The sequence below is a fragment of the Rhipicephalus microplus genome, chromosome 1 (genome assembly GCF_043290135.1).
Source record: "Rhipicephalus microplus isolate Deutch F79 chromosome 1, USDA_Rmic, whole genome shotgun sequence".
NCBI lineage: Eukaryota > Metazoa > Arthropoda > Arachnida > Ixodida > Ixodidae > Rhipicephalus > Rhipicephalus microplus.
The window spans coordinates 215,626,476-215,642,320 of record NC_134700.1 but is presented as its reverse complement, the minus strand read 5'-3'; the positions used below and the strand labels follow the sequence as shown (position 1 = coordinate 215,642,320).

The 15,845-nt window shown below is 47.5% G+C and overlaps 1 protein-coding gene across 1 annotated transcript in view; it reads left to right on the top strand.

The window, feature by feature from the left end:
- LOC142807211 (nucleotide triphosphate diphosphatase NUDT15-like) overlaps positions 1-15,845 on the top strand; it is a 48,247-nt gene that overhangs the window by 31,306 nt on the left and 1,096 nt on the right. Inside the window, exon 5 of the mRNA XM_075891331.1 lies at positions 15,142-15,338. Coding sequence (XP_075747446.1) covers positions 15,142-15,338 — 197 coding nt within the window. The remainder of the gene's footprint in view (positions 1-15,141; positions 15,339-15,845) is intronic.

The window sequence follows — 15,845 nt, the reverse complement described above, 5'->3', positions numbered from 1 at the left end:
GGAAAGCTAGAAAAAATTAAGTATTTGCCAGACATCTCTTTTAGGAACTCTGTTACGCCTTGTTTGTTTTGTTCTTTTTTGTCCTTTTTTTTTTGCGTGCTCTGCTTGATCGAGCAGTTTCTTGGCCCTCTCAAAGGTTTTCAAGGTCTCCCGGTAAAAACGCCTTGACATTGTCATCATGATCGCATTATACTATAATAATTATGATCAAAATAATATTACTTATTATTATTGTTGTTATTGTTACTTACTGCAGGTAATGTAACTATTATAATCATTATTTAGTACCCGGGCCCCGCCGCGGTGGTCTAGTGGCTAAGGTACTCGGCTGCTGACCCGCAGGTCGCGGGTTCGAATCCCGGCTGCGGCGGCTGCATTTCCGTTGGAGGCGGAAATGTTGTAGGCCCGTGTGCTCAGATTTGGGTGCACGTTAAAGAACCCCAGGTGGTCGAAATTTCCGGAGCCCTCCACTACGGCGTCTCTCACAATCATATAGTGGTTTCGGGACGTTAAACCCCACATATCAATCAATCAATTATTTAGTATCCGGTAATTTAATTTTATCTCCAGTTTCAACCCCTCCGCCCACCCCGGAGAGAAATCCCGGACGCGCTAATACAACGAAGTCACCCGTTCATCACGGGGGTTCGGCACCACGCACGGAATGACGCACCTGCGCATATCGCGTATTCTCTGTGTTGTCTCGCTCGGCCTTCGCGCTTTCGCTGACCGGATATACCAGAAGTGTGCCGGACACTATTATGCTTTCCCGTCCACTGCTGCGAACGAGAAATGCTGCTCGTCAGGCGCGCGCATTTATTTGCGCGTTTTCGTTTTTTAGCCGCGTCCTTGAGTGTCCAGCTTTGCCGGGGTTTTCTCGCTTTCCTTCTTTTCGTTTGAACGCCCCCAGTGCTGCGCAGGATTCTCTGCCGGAACCGAGACGATGAGCGGTGTTGTGCGTCGCATGCGCGCGTCTGCCTTTCTCGTGCGCGGCTTTGGACCCGCGAAACCACGTCAAGTCTCGCGGGTCGCAGTTCACAATATCGGTTGTATCGTAGTCCTGTTGAAAGACTATGGCATTTCGCCTAATTTAAATAAAAAGTAGCAGTTTGCCTCGGCACTCTCAGCGTACGTATGTGCAGCGTGCGGGTAGCTAACTGCAACACGTTGCTTTATCGGGCAACAGGATCGAGACCGTGTGCCGATTCATAAAGCGATAAATTAGATTGACCCCTTTCGTGTTCCGCTGGATAAAAATAGTTATTTTTCTTCCTTCCTTGAAATGTCTTATAGTTGCAAAGTTTCTAAGAACAAAAAGAATATCTGTGGAGTACTTGTGCTGCACGACTCTAATGTACGTTCGTGCGTGCATTTGCGAAGTAGAAAAAAAATGACCGTGGCTCAGTTACGCCAGGGTTAGCGTTGCGTGAGGTATACGCATACCACCACTGGTTCCACTGTTGTAAATCGGGGGTCGCCGCATCCCATCACTTCTTGCGACTGTGGGGAACGTGTCCCGACCGGAGCCATCCAAGTCTCGGGGAGAAGACGATCAGAGGAGCTGATAACAGGGACGTTTATATACGGTAATTTGCATGGTGAAGGTAGCGCGATACATGATCGATGGTAGCATCCTTCGAGCGTCTCTGCGCTCGCAGCACAGATCAGCTGTGTAGTCCGGTGTGGTGGTGACTCATCGTTAGGGACTGCGGTGACGGGCAGGCCACGGCTTTTTGGGAAACGAAGACGTGAAGGCACCACAGGGTGTGGGAAACGTACCCTAAGACGGATCCCAGACGCTCGGCTCATTGTCTGATGCACATTGAGGAACAAAGCAGCGCGTAGGTTATCACCTCTTCTAAGAGGCTCAAACTGCAAATAGCCTTTCCTAAGCCATCAGACCTAGTGGCTAAGGTACTCGGCTGCTGACCCGCAGGTTCAAATCCCGGCTGCGGCGGCTGCATTTTCGATGGAGGCGGAAATGTCGTAGGCCCGTGTGCTCAGATTTGGGTGCACGTTAAAGAACCCCAGGTGGTCAAAATTTCCGGAGTCCTTCACTACGGCGTCTCTGATAATCATGTGGTGTTTTTGGGACGTTAAACCCCACAAATCAATCAATCAAGCCATCAGACGGTCGGGCGAGTCCGAAGAGGTTTTTGACGAGGGGAGCCACCGGCCCTCGAGAATTCGCAGTACTTCTGTCGTGTTGTCGCCGCTTTTGGAATTTCGCTCTCGGCTGTTGAGAAGGGCTTGGCCAACCACTACTCGTGACAGAAGCAACCGGCGAGGTGGAAGTGTCCGCTTTTAGCGCTCAGTTGAAAAGCACATCGCTTTGTTTCTTAACACTGCTGCCGCTTGTCTCCGCGGCGAGGGCTGAGCGATGGTGGAGTGCTGCTCTGTGCCTCTATATGGTCGCTTACCCGTGAAAAGGGCGTTCTCTCTCACAAGCATCCCAAAGACCTAAAGATAAGGAAGAAGTGAATAGTCAAACTCAGAGAGAAAAAGCGCCCTACGCTCCACTTTTTGATAAGCTTTCAACCGTGTTTCAGCGCCTCACCGGTACTTCAGCCGTTCATTGCACGCAGGCTACAGGCGTAGGCGACTTGCACCAGGTGAGGTGCCGTCCCAAAACCTCCGGCGAAGGCCCTTAGACAGGGAGCCGATGGCGCGGCCTCCGAACTATCTCGGGTAAGCGTGCCTTGTGAGCGTAGCTATAGAGTGACCTAGAATCACTCTAGCGCAGCTTAGTGGCGCAGGATTTGGTTGGGGTACATACGTATGCTATACGTAGTTCACTGATCAAGACTAGCGCGCGCCTAGCGCACTGCTTACCATAAAGTCATAAGCGAGACCTGCTGTTGCTGTTTAGTGCACATTCATCAAGGGTTGTCACATGTAATATTTGTGGCGCCGTGCGCGGTATATACGATAAACGATAGCCATTTGTTGTATTCTGATACCCGAGCGGCGGCCTTGTGTGGTAATGATGGGAACTACTTCATGATGTCGCTCTCATTGAACAAACGTTACTGAGACAAACTGCAGTCCTTTGCATCGGCCAGGGGGTGCATCAAGGCGGAACGTTCCCCCTTCCCGTGTCACACCAGCACCTAGCCCTCAAGTCTTTTCTTTCTTACTGCGATGCAACATGGGCTTGCGCCCTTCCGACGCTTATAACTGCAATCTAAGAAGAATTATCTCAAATTTGGTGATTTGATGGTGGTTTGCATTTCCAGTAGATGCCATGAACGGTCGATTGACTGCAGAAGCAGGAAATTAAACGGATGCCCTGCAGTAATTATCCCATGTGTTATTTGCGAATGTCAGAGTGGCCGAAATCAGTTATTCTCACTTATATAATCGTGTTCACTGTCACTATCGTTGCACTGCAGAAAAAAAAATATCCTAAGGAAAAGCGCAGGTGTTCCTTTAGGTTTGTTGTGAAAGCTAACGTCCTTTTGACGGGCGGGCGAGGCACAGAGCAGTACTTCATCATAGCGCAGCACTCGATCGCCACGGGGACTTTGTGTGACGGGTTCGCAAATCCACGTGTTTTCAGGACCATAGCAGCGATGGTGATGTTACCTGCATTGATGGCATCCGCTGCCGCACATTCAACAACGTTGTCTGCGTCGTGCACCACCGCGCCGTCGATGAGACACGCGACGCTTCGCTTGCTGCATCTACATGCTTGTAGATACCGGCGAAAGGCACGCCCATTGAAATTTCGAAAATCAGGACTAACAGTATCGCACGGCGGAAACAGCAGATGACGAGCGAGAACGCTGACGCATATAGTTTCACGTTCTGACCAGCAAATGCGATCGGCGGCCTCTTTATCGGCCATTTTGGAAGTTTCTTGGCCCCGTAGATTGGGCCGCAACTAAAACAAATTCATAATTTCACTCGAAAACATTCGTTGTGGGCGTTAGTTGACCCTCGCGAGGCTGTTCGGTCGACAAAGTTGCCGCCCGAAGCAGACGATCCGCGCACAGGGGCAGCGGCTGCTTCGGCGCGGTTGAGAGCTGAGTCCACAACCTGAAGTCACACGCGAGAGGGCGCCACTCCAAGATCTCGTTGCCGGTCATCATCATCATCATCAGCCTGACTACGTCCACTGCAGGACAAAGGCCTCTCCCATGTTCCGCCAGTTAACCCGGTCCTGTGCTTGCTGCTGCCAATTTATACCCGCAAACTTCTTAATCTCATCTGCCCACCGAATCTTCTGTCTCCCCCTAACCCGCTTCCCTTCTCTGGGAATCCAGTCAGTTACCCTTAATGACCAGCGGTTATCCTGTCTACGCGCTACATGCCCTGCCCATGTCCATTTCTTCTTCTTGATTTCAGCTATGATATCCTTAACCCCCGTTTGTTCCCTAATCCACTCTGCTCTCTTCTTGTCTCTTAAGGTTACACCTACCATTTTTCTTTCCATTGCTCGCTGCGTCGTCCTCAATTTAAGCTGAACCCTCCTTGTAAGTCTCCAGGTTTCTGCTCCGTAGCTAAGTACCGGCAAGATACAGCTGTTATATACCTTCCTCTTGAGGGATAATGGCAATCTACCTGTCATAATTTGAGAGTGCTTGCCGAATGTGCTCCACCCCATTCATATTCTTCTAGTTACTTCAATCTCGTGGTTCGGCTCTGCGGTTATTACCTGCCCTAAGTAGACATAGTCTTTTACAACTTGAAGTGCACCATTACCTATCTCGAAGCGCTGCTCTTTTCCGAGGTTGTTGTACATTACTTTCGTTTTCTGCAAATTCATTTTAAGACCAACCTTTCTGCTCTCCTTGTCTAACTCCGTAATCATGAGTTGCAATTCGTCCCCTGAGTTACTCAGCAATGCAATGTCATCGGCGAAGCGCAGGTTACTAAGGTATTCTCCATTGACTCTTATCCCTAACTGTTCCCATTCTAGGCTTCTGAAAACCTCCTGTAAGCACGCGGTAAATAGCATTGGGGAAATTGTGTCCCCCTGCCTTACACCCTTCTTGATTGGTATTCTGTTGCTTTCTTTATGAAGCACTATGGTAGCAGTTGATCCCCTGTAGATTTCTTCCAGGATGTTTATATGTTCTTCATCGACGCCCTGATTCCGCAGTGTTTGCATGACGGCTGATATCTCTACTGAATCAAACGCCTTCTCGTAATCTATGAAGGCTATGTATAGTGGTTGATTATACTCTGAGCATTTCTCTATTACCTGATTGATAGTATGAATGTGGTCAATTGTTGAGTAGCCTGTTCGAAATCCTGCTTGTTCCTTTGGTTGATTGAATTCTAATGTTTTCTTTACTCTGTTAGCAATTACCTTTGTAAATAGCTTGTATACTACAGAGAGCAAGCTGATCGGCCTGTAATTCTTCAAGTCCTTGTCATCTCCTTTCTTATGTATTAAGATGATGTTAGCGTTCTTCCAAGACTCTGGTACTCTTCCCGTCAGGAGACACCTCGTAAACAGGGTGGCTAGTTTTTCTAACACAATCTGTCCTCCATCTTTCAGCAGATCTGATGTTACCTGATCCTCACCAGCAGCTTTGCCTCTTTGCATGCTCTCCAAAGCTTTTCTGACTTCTTCTATCATTACTGGTGGGGTGTCATCTGGGTTACTGCTAGTTCTTATAGTATTAAGGTCGTGGTTGTCTCGGCTACTGTACAGATCTCTGTAAAACTCCTCCGCTATTTTAACTATCCTATCCATATTGGTAGTTATTTTGCCTTCTTTGTCCCTTAGTGCATACATCCGACTTTTGCCTATCCCAAGTTTCCTCTTCAATGCTTTGACACTTCCTCCGTTTTTCAGAGCGTGTTCAATTCTCTCCATGTTATACCTTCTTACATCGCATACCTTACGTCTATTAATCAACTTCGAAAGCTCTGCCAGTTCTATTTTGTCAGTTGTACTTGAAACTTTCATGATTTGACGCTTCTTAATTAGGTTCTTCGTTTCCTGGGAAAGCTTGCCAGTGTCCTGTCTTACTACCCTGCCTCCAACTTCCACTGCACACTCTGTAATGATACTCGTCAGATTATCATTCATTGTATCTACGCTAAGGTTGGTTTCCTCACTAAGAGCCGAGTACCTGTTTTGCAGCGACACTCTGAATTCCTGTACTTTCCTTCTCAGTGCTAGCTGATTGATTGGCTTCTTGCGTATCAGTTTCTGTCGTTCCTTCTTCAAGTCTAGGCGAATTCGAGACCGTACCATTCTATGGTCACTGCCTCGTACCTTGCCAATCACTTCCACATCCTGCACGATTCCAGGGTGTGCACTCACTATAAAGTCTATTTCGTTCTTATTTTCGCCATTAGGGCTCCTCCATGTCCACTTGCGGTTTTCTCGTTTTCGGTAGAAGGTATTCAAAATCCTTAAATTATTGCGTTCTGCGAATTCTACTAGCAGCTCTCCTCTGGCGTTTCTAGTACCGATGCCATAATCTCCTACTGCCTGGTCTCCAGCCTGCTTCTTCCCTACCTTTGCATTAAAGTCGCCCATCACTATAGTAAACTGTGTTTTTACCTTACTCATTGCCGATTCCACGTCTTCATAGAAGCTTTCAACTGAAGCGTCATCATGGCTGGATGTAGGCGCGTAAGCCTGTACTACCTTTATCTTGTATCTTTTATTCAGTTTAATTACGATACCTACCACCCTTTCATTAATGCTATAATATTCCTCTATGTTGCCAGCTATGTTTCTGTGAATTAGGAACCCCACTCCCAGTTCTCTTCTGTCTGCCAAGTCCCTGTAGCAAAGGACGTGCCCATTCTGTAGCACAGTACAGGCCTCATCTGTCCTCCTAACCTCACTGAGCCCTATTATATCCCATTTAACACTCTCTAGCTCCTCGAATAGTACAGCTAGACTTCCCTCACTAGATAAGGTTCTAGCGTTAAACGTTGCCAAGTTCAGGTTCCAATGGCGGCCTGTCCGGATCCAGAGATTCTTAGCACCCTCTGCTGCGTTGCAGATCTGACCGCCGCCGTGGTCAGTTGCTTCGCAGCTGCTGGGGACTGAGGGCCGTGAGTTATTTGACGTAAGCATGTGGGAGGTAGTGGCCAGATACTGCACCAGGGTGGCCAATCCTTCTCTGGTGAGGGAGTGCGTTCTCGGCAGTGTTTGCCGAGAACAGTGGCTAAAAAGGCGCACTATGCGATCTCAGTGCACGTTGGATAACCTCAGGTGGTCGAGATTTCCGCAGCCCTCCACTATGCGGCGTCCTTCGCAATTATGTCGTGGTTTTGGGACGTAAAACCCTAGATACTATTGCTATTGTGGGCACTCGTTATGGGCTTCTTGTCATCTATGCATTATAATAATCATCATCATCATCATCATCCGTCTGGGTCCCTGTCGTCGTCTTCACCGGTTGTTCCCAACATCATCATCATCGGCTGTGTGCGCGCTCTGCCTTAGACTACCTGTTCGCTGCCGAGTCATTGGCCTGAATGAGCGTCATATAAACCAAGACGTCATGCGTGGTTAAAGTGAGCTAGATCGCTTTAACTTGGTGGAAGTGCTGTGCGGCGTAATAGTGCGATACCCGCACTATTATCTGCTATTATGGTATCAACGCCACTCACGGAGAAGAAACTGCGGCTCTCTTTCCTGCCCTCCTCGTTTTTTCGTCTTGCGCATAGCGTTGTCGCCTTGTTGCACAGCTCCTTGAGAGTCTGTAAACGAACGGCGTGACGCATATCCGGTCATTGACTCATCGGCTGTTTTGATGAAAGGGTAGAACTATGTGTGTGCTCGTTGCTATTCCATCCAGGTGTTGTCTCTTCTTTTTCCCCTCTTGTTTGCGTCTCATCTCGGGAGCATTCGTGGTCTCACATAACATCAGGGCAGCAGAAAGCCCTCCTGCAGTAAACGTGAAGGCAACGTCACTCTGTGACCGCCTGTGAAACCCGTCTTCTGTGTGTGTGGTACATGTGAAGTACGCGTCTCTGCTTATCTCTCTTCCCCCCCCCCTTTTTTTTTAGTCCTTTATTCCCTTCCCTCTAGTGTGGCAAACAGTTTGTCTTTGTATAAGGGCATGCATTGTAGAAGCGTTGTGTTGTATTAACACGCGCTGATAGTTTTGATATATCTGGTGTTTCCTCTTACATGTACTTTACCACCGCTCTCCCCCCCCCCCCCCCTTGTTTGTTTGTTTTTTTCTTTATGTTCCAATTATGCTGGTAATCTGCGTACTATAGCAGGAAAAATAACCGATAGCTAATTTTGCTACGTATGCGTAAGAATACTAGTTGACTTTCTCGTTAGTAGATTCTAAATCAGTGATATCGTGTTTGCTTCGGATGAACCACAAGAAAGTGGACGGGCGAGACATATGGGACCTTCAAATGTGTTACTGTGTACACTGGCGTTCCATTTATTCTTGTAGAGCGGGCCTCTAACTGTCTGTGGTTGGTTTAACAGTTCGGTATAGTTAAAAAAAACTAAATAACTATATATCGGGTCTCATACGAGACCTCCTGCTCCCATTGCAAAAGCTTCGAAGTGCCGTGCATTATTCCATACTTGGCTGACGACTTAATACGAACGTGTACGTTATTCAATGCGCGTGAAGCTCTATATGTGATTATTCCACGTTGTACGATACGCCTCGCATCGTAGAGCCGCGTGATCTTCTGATTAGCTCACCTCGACCGGTGTATTACGCCTCGGCGATGACACGCTGTGTCAAACTTTCGCATTTTCGTCGTCATGAACGCGTTTCCGCATTCCGCGACAATACGGGCGTGCATGCGACGAGCTGGGCGGCTGTTTGTGCTCGCTCGATAAATCGTTCCGGCGGGGGGCCGCACGAGTTCTCGCGCTTTCGTGTCTCCGAGAATTTCGCAATACTTGGAGAACGCTGCACGAGTGGTGCACATTATGAAGTCGCCAAAGGTACATGCTTACGTCATTTTTTTCCCCCGAACTGTCTCGACTTTGGCTCGGGACTGAAAGATTGAGAGGCAAAACTAAGGCTGACCCCTTGGCCAGGAAAATGGAATCTGAAGGCCGAATTTTCGAAGCGAGGCAGCCGCATGCAGTCCCGATTGCGCGGTCGCATCGCACTTTTCATTTTCCGCGATTGTGTGGTGCGTGCCTCGGCGTTCTTTCTTCGTGATTCAAAGGAGCCGTCTTCGATTTCGAAAGCATTGTTTGCGGCTCCATAAATTATACCTTCAACTTGATATTGTTTCCTTCGTTTCATTGGTCTCCGCGTGCTTCTCTAAGGGATCGTTGCGTCAGCTGCGTATGTGATGTCACGGGTATGGACGTTGGGAGCTAACGTTCTTGGTGTCGCCGGATCGTCAGCCTCGGGTGCCATGTGCGCCCGTGTAATTTCGTAATGCGTGAGATGTGCTGGCGTCAGCGAGCCAAGAATCGCGATCAAGCGTTTTTTTTTTTTTTTTGCCTTGTGTCTTCGAGGATGAGAAGTGAAATTGAAATGAAAAGTAAAATCTTCGAATCACGCACGTATCATGCGCGCGTTGCCAAAGCGTAAATTGCTCAATATCGAACGATTACTCGAGCTACACAAAGCGTGTGTCGTCAATTATCGTTCCCGTTGCCACGCCAGTTTTTCCATTTGTAACCGCCATTTAGCGTTTGCACGTGCAGAACTCCCGCTGTCGGACGGCCCCTGGCTCGGAATCTCGGAGGCCAGCTGCGACGCAGCCCGTGAGACGCGTCAACATATGCGTGTCGGCACTTTTATTTTGGGGGCAATACCGCGCGTGCACTGTAAAAAACAAACGGGTGCGCCGTTCGGGGCGTCTTTTTGTCCCACAATCAGCGACTATCGTCACCTGTTTTCGACCATTTTCTTGTCTTGACGCCACGGTATACTCTCAGGTCAAGAATGCAGCGTTCTTGGTAGAAAGGGTGGAGCTCCGAGTTTTCGTGAAAGGAAACTCTAGAAAGCTAGACGACGATTATTGTTCCGGGACAAGAAAGATGCTTTAAAATCGGTGCAACTGTCTTAAGGGCGTAAAAGCGTATGTGCACCCGAACTCACGACAGTTCAGCATGTTTACACCTTCTAAATGTGGCGTATAGTATACGTTGGACACGAGTCTTAAGCAATGGGCCCGTTTTGCTTTTTTTTTTTACTTTCAGCTTGTAATGGTGTCCGCTGTCGTACGTTGGAGGACATTACTGTTGCCACACAGCTGCAATCGTCACCATTCTTTCAATCTCGTGGCTCTTTGTATGGCGCAGTGAAAAAAAAGACGAGACAAAAAATGGCGGGGGGGGGGGGGGAGCTGCACCGGTTATGCCGTTTACACCTGGTTATATACTCCCTAAAAGGTGCTTTAAAGCGGGCCTACAGTGGCCTGTACAACAACTGTCATCATCACCTATCGGGGGCTTTCTTTTGATGGTGCTACCTAAACGTGCTCGTGGGAAGGTTTCAAACGTTTCTTGTTGATTGATACACTGAATACACGAACAGCGCAACCTAGAAGCAGTTACAGCGTACCTACGGGAGCAATAAAGAAAGGATAGAAAAGAGCGCTCACTTTTGACAATGGTTTAATAGCGGGGTGGTGTACATATATAGGTGAAAAAGAAGAATGGGCATGCGTAGAAGGGTGCAGTTTGCAACCACTGTGATGCAATGTCAACAAAATGTCGCTTGTTGATTGAGCTGGAAACAAATACACAGCTTAAAAATGATCGAGATACGCAATCTCTTTTTTGCAATAGCGCAACTGATAGGGACCTCTACCAAACTCATGTGATAGGCTTCAATTATCTCACACGTGGCCCGCAAGTGGTGCTTGCCTGTTACCTCGCAACGCTCAAAAAGGAGCACGCAGCCGCAGTGGATTCCGAGATGTCCTTGAACCGCATTGTGCACATTATTATTGTGATCTCTTAAACGGTCATTCAAGCACCTTCCGGTTTGCCCTATGTATACCTTAACGCGGGATAGCGGAAGAAAATATACGACACCAATAGCACAATGAACAAAGCGCGTTTTCACAGAGCATCTTACTCTATTTGCAGCTGGATGGTTCACCAACTTGGAGAGTTTTGATGGCTTTTCCGGGGCGAAAAATACAACCAGTGATACCCGCGCGTTTCCCGATCTCTTTCAGTCTGTGCGTAACGTTGTGAAGATAAGGGGCTGCAACACAGCTCTTAGGAACTGACGCATTTTGAGGCTGAGATTGCCCTCCTTGATTTTTGATTTGTTTCGAAAGCTTTTCCGCAACAGCAGAAATCGGGGCGTTCGAGTAACCAGCGCTTATGAGGCGTTCGACTTGTGCTTTGAAACTGCGTTGCATCGAGTGCGACCCCCTAAGAGCGTTAACAAGGAAAACATTAGTGATACCCCTTTTCACCAGTTTTGAATATGCCGAGTGGAAAGGTGAAAATTGGGGGACCCTTAAGCTTCGCCCTTTAAGAGTTGAACGCGATAGCCAAACCTGGCCCCTAGTGCACCCTTCAACCGCCAAGTGCGTACTACTGCGACACGAGCTCTTTAACGCTATCACGTTAAACCACCCACTTCTTGGTGAGAACAACCAACACAAATGATTGCTCCGGAGACAAAGTGTTAGGTCTAAGAACCTAATCTAATTACCTGACGTTAGCTCACGAGTAAGTTCCAGAGGATGCAAATGATTCTTAAACAAAGCTAGATGATTAGGGACAACTCCAAAATTGGCATCCGAACAATCGAAAAAATACTATGAAATCATCTACAAACCTACAGACTTTCACAAGAAACAAGTCGAGTTATTTTTGAATGAGCGGTCCTCATGCGCGAGAAAGATGTCGCTCAAGACTGGTGCTAAACAAAAACCTATGCAAACGCCATTTTTTTTTTTGAACGAAATCTTGCTCGTTCCAAAATGCAACCGTTGGCTTTAAATAAAACGAAAGCTATTCTATAGAAACCCACGGCCCGACATACCTGACGCATTGTGGAAGTCTATCGACCCAAAAGTATCAATGCGTTCTTCTATGGGCACTGGAGCAGTGCGCTATGTGGAAGCAAATACAAATCTTTCACGTCCATCGAGAAAGCCTTCAGTATTTTGTCATTAGTTTTTAAAACCTAATAACCGCCTCCGAGTCTTTTACCAGGAAAGGATCGTCAGTAGTAAGCTGTTCTTGTGAAAACGCGGCGACCTCTTTTTGCCGTATCGCCACAGTACCCCAGTCAGTTCGTTTAAATCTATGCGCGCGTGCCATATACCGTGCACCTCGTCAGGGAGATGAAATCTAGAAGCCATCTCGACTCAGACCGTATACCTCGGCGTTGCTTATAGAGATGCGTGGACATTTATAAATCTTCGACATACATCTTGAAGTGCGTCATCTCGCTATGAGCGCGCAATATTTGTTTCGCGTGCATTATTTAATTGTAAATTTTATGTTAGGCGGTGTAACTTTCATGTTAAAAAAGGTGTTAGGCGGTGTGGTCGTTAATGTATGACGACGTATGTCAGTATTGCCTCGGCTTGAGTCTTCCCGGGCATGAAATATGTTTGTCATTCGTGAAGACGTCTTTAAATAATTAAGGTTCCTGCCGTGGTTTGATTCTGGCCGTAGCGGTCACATTTCGATTGAGTCGAAACACTTGAGGCCTGTCTGCTGTGCGATTTGAGTGCACGTCAGAGAGAACACTATAAACTTTCCGGAGCCCTCCACTACGGCGTCTCTCAGAATCATACTGTGGTTATGGGATGTAAAATCCCAGATATTGTTAGTAACTGTTAAAAGCACTCGGGCCGTATTCTCTTTTGAGCGTTCATCAAAAGCTGTGGCGTACGTAACAGCCTGGTTTAATAATTCAATAGATTACAAGGGAAATGCGTTTTCGCGGCAACAGCGAAAGGGGCAACCTCTATACGTAGGAAATGGCGCTTGTATAAAAAATGTAACCTGCAGCAAAAGAGAACTGTATGTCGAACGGGAAATGATTAGCGCGTCATGCAGGGAGCCGGCGGTGGTATTGGAGTGTTAAAATGCGGGGTGATCGGTAAATGTTAATCGAGATCAGGAGGAGGCAGTGTAGTTCAGACGAGCGCCAACGAAAATAAACGAGATCGGTGGTGCAGAACCTGATGCCTATATTACTAGCCCAAGGTCGATTCTAGGAAAGGTCAGAAAATGTGGTAGGTCTCCGATTTTCCTGGTGATTTTGAGTCATGACCCAACGGCTGATTAACACAGAATCATATTTTTATCTATATTCTAACAAGAACCATTGACTAGCGTTGCCGGGTGACGACAGCCATTTTACAGAAACTGCGTTTTTCTATATTCGCGACCATGCTAACAGCGACGCAAGCTAAATATTAAAAATATCTGTCTTCGTTGCACAAATAGAAGTAAAGGAGAAATAGCACTATCTTCTCGACTCCTGAGCAATTTATGTTTAAAAAAATCTCTAAAAACGCTGCGTCTTTTAAGCTTAGTCAATTTTAGGACCATCAGCTGCTTCTGCTAACGTGACGGATAACTCATATTTACAGCACGGCTTATGTGAATAATAAGCACCTGCATTTGTATTTGTCTATTAACCGTTGAAGTAATGAATATTGTTGCTCGAAGCGTCTAGACAACACAACTGCTGGTGAATTTTAAAAAAAATCTAATAAAGAAACACTCGCAGTTTTGGTCAAAACTCGGGTGGATTTCTGCAGAGCCAGGCCCGTAGCCAGGAATTTGCTTTTTCTTTCTTTTTTTCTGGGGAGGGGGCGCACTTGTTAAAGGCCTTAAGAACACCTGCTTTTGATATTTTTTTTTCTTGGTAAAACACTCCTTCCAGGCTTCATCCTAATTTCGGGGAGGGGGGAGGGCAGAGGCTAGCATTGTGTAAACATAGTGTTTCCAGAGCATTCTCACTATACGGCGTTAAGGTATAATCTCTTGATTGACTTGATTGATTTGTGGGGTTTAACTTCCCCAAAGCCGCCATGTGTGATTATGAGAGACGTCGTAGTGGAGGGCTCCGGAAATTTCGACCACCTGGGGTTCTTCAACGTGCACCCAAATCTGAGTACACGGGCCTACGACATTTCTGCCTCCATCGGAAATGCAGCTGCCACAGCCGGGAAAGGTATAATCTCTTGTTACAAGAAAATACAATAACACGTTTTTTTGTTGTTGTTTTGTTTTCCTTGTCTGAGGCTTGCGAAATGACAGTATTGCTTGACAGTGTGTAAAACCACTGAAAGAGGCCATCGTCTCGCATGAGCGCACACAAATAGCCAGGCGGTGAAGATGAGCGTGGCAACGTGTACACTCGAATTTGCTTGGCACCTTTTAAGAGCAAAATAGATTTCCATTCAGCCGATCTCAATCACATAACATGTTGCGTGCGGCGGCATAGGTGTTGTAAACAGACCTTACAGTATGCAGAGAATCGGAAATGTCGACGAGAGCTCTCTCACGCTTTATCAAGGCGCAGTGCTACTATGAAGTATTAATTGCAGCACATCGTTTTGTAGTAGTGTTTAGTAAGTGTAGACGGGAGCTGCTGTTCGTAACGCCGTGTCGAACTCCGCCGTGATCGTCCCTGTCGAAGATCGCGAATGAACAAGGAGATGCTTAATGAGAAGAAGGAGGAGAGGTCGGCCTGGAAAGCGGAATTCTAACCTGCTTCCTCTCACAAGGATAAGGGGGAAAAAGAAAGAGAAGGAGGGAGGCATGATGAGAGGTGACTATGGCGTGGTATGGTATGGTATGGTATTGTGAGCACATAACGACATTTACGTGAGTGAGGCCAACAGGCGCGTCGTATAATGAGTTTCTAGCGCATCGCACCCGTGTATAAGCGGCCTCAGTGCGCTAGAAAAAGTGAACCGAATCGATGCCCTAGACGTCCGGACGTGGTCTGAGAAGGCGCATCCCAGGGAATGCGCGTTTATGCTCGTCGTCGCATCGACGGACATGCTGCTTGCTGCAGCGTTTGTAATTCCCTCTCCCCCACTCACTGCTGGGAAACGCACTGGCTTGCCTTCCGATGAAATGGGATGCGCAGCGTGAAAGGTGAGCTGTACAGGAATGTGCTATGTGGCAATGCTATACGGTCGCATTCACGCGTACGCGACCGAATGTCCGAAACCATGCGGAGCGATTGACTGTAAACGTGGATAAGTAATGCCCAATCGTTGACGCAGGGAAAGCTGGGAGCAGGCAGCGTACCGCGAGGTGCTGGAGGAGACCGGCCTGCACGTGCACAACGTGTCTCTGTGCTCCATCGTGGACACCATCGAGCCCGAGCACGACTACCACTACATGACGGTGTTCATGCGCGGCTACGTGGACGAGACCCGCGGATCCGAGCCGCGCAACATGGAGCCCAACAAGTGCGAAGGTGCGCACGGCCGAGGACGCAGCTCGGTTGCCTGTGTACTATAGTTTGCTACAACTGTTTGATTCTAGTGCGTTACGGCCTGTCGGTTCACCAACGTGGCGGCTTCGATGACGTAAAGGCAGCATAATCACTTGTCACAGCGGTTGCTTGATTGGGCGAGTTGTTAGTGATCCACTATGCTTGAAGTGCAGTAACTTAACTTGAACAGGGACTTATGAACACAAGTGAAAGCGCATACTACCAACTGAATGTTAATTCGAGAAGCGTTGACGTATATATGTACGGGCAGATAAATGTTCCGCTAGTGCCTGTTTTTTGTGTTGTTTCTTTTTTAAGTTACGCGCTAATCGTACTTTAAAGAAGCGTAATCACGTTGCGGTTGACCTGCTTTAATACGATAACGACGTGACCGCAGTGTTATTGGCCTCTGTGCGTCGAAACGTAACTTTCAGTCTGCGGTGTTCTTATACAGTTAACTCAACATCACAGACTTTGCGTTTCCACCAC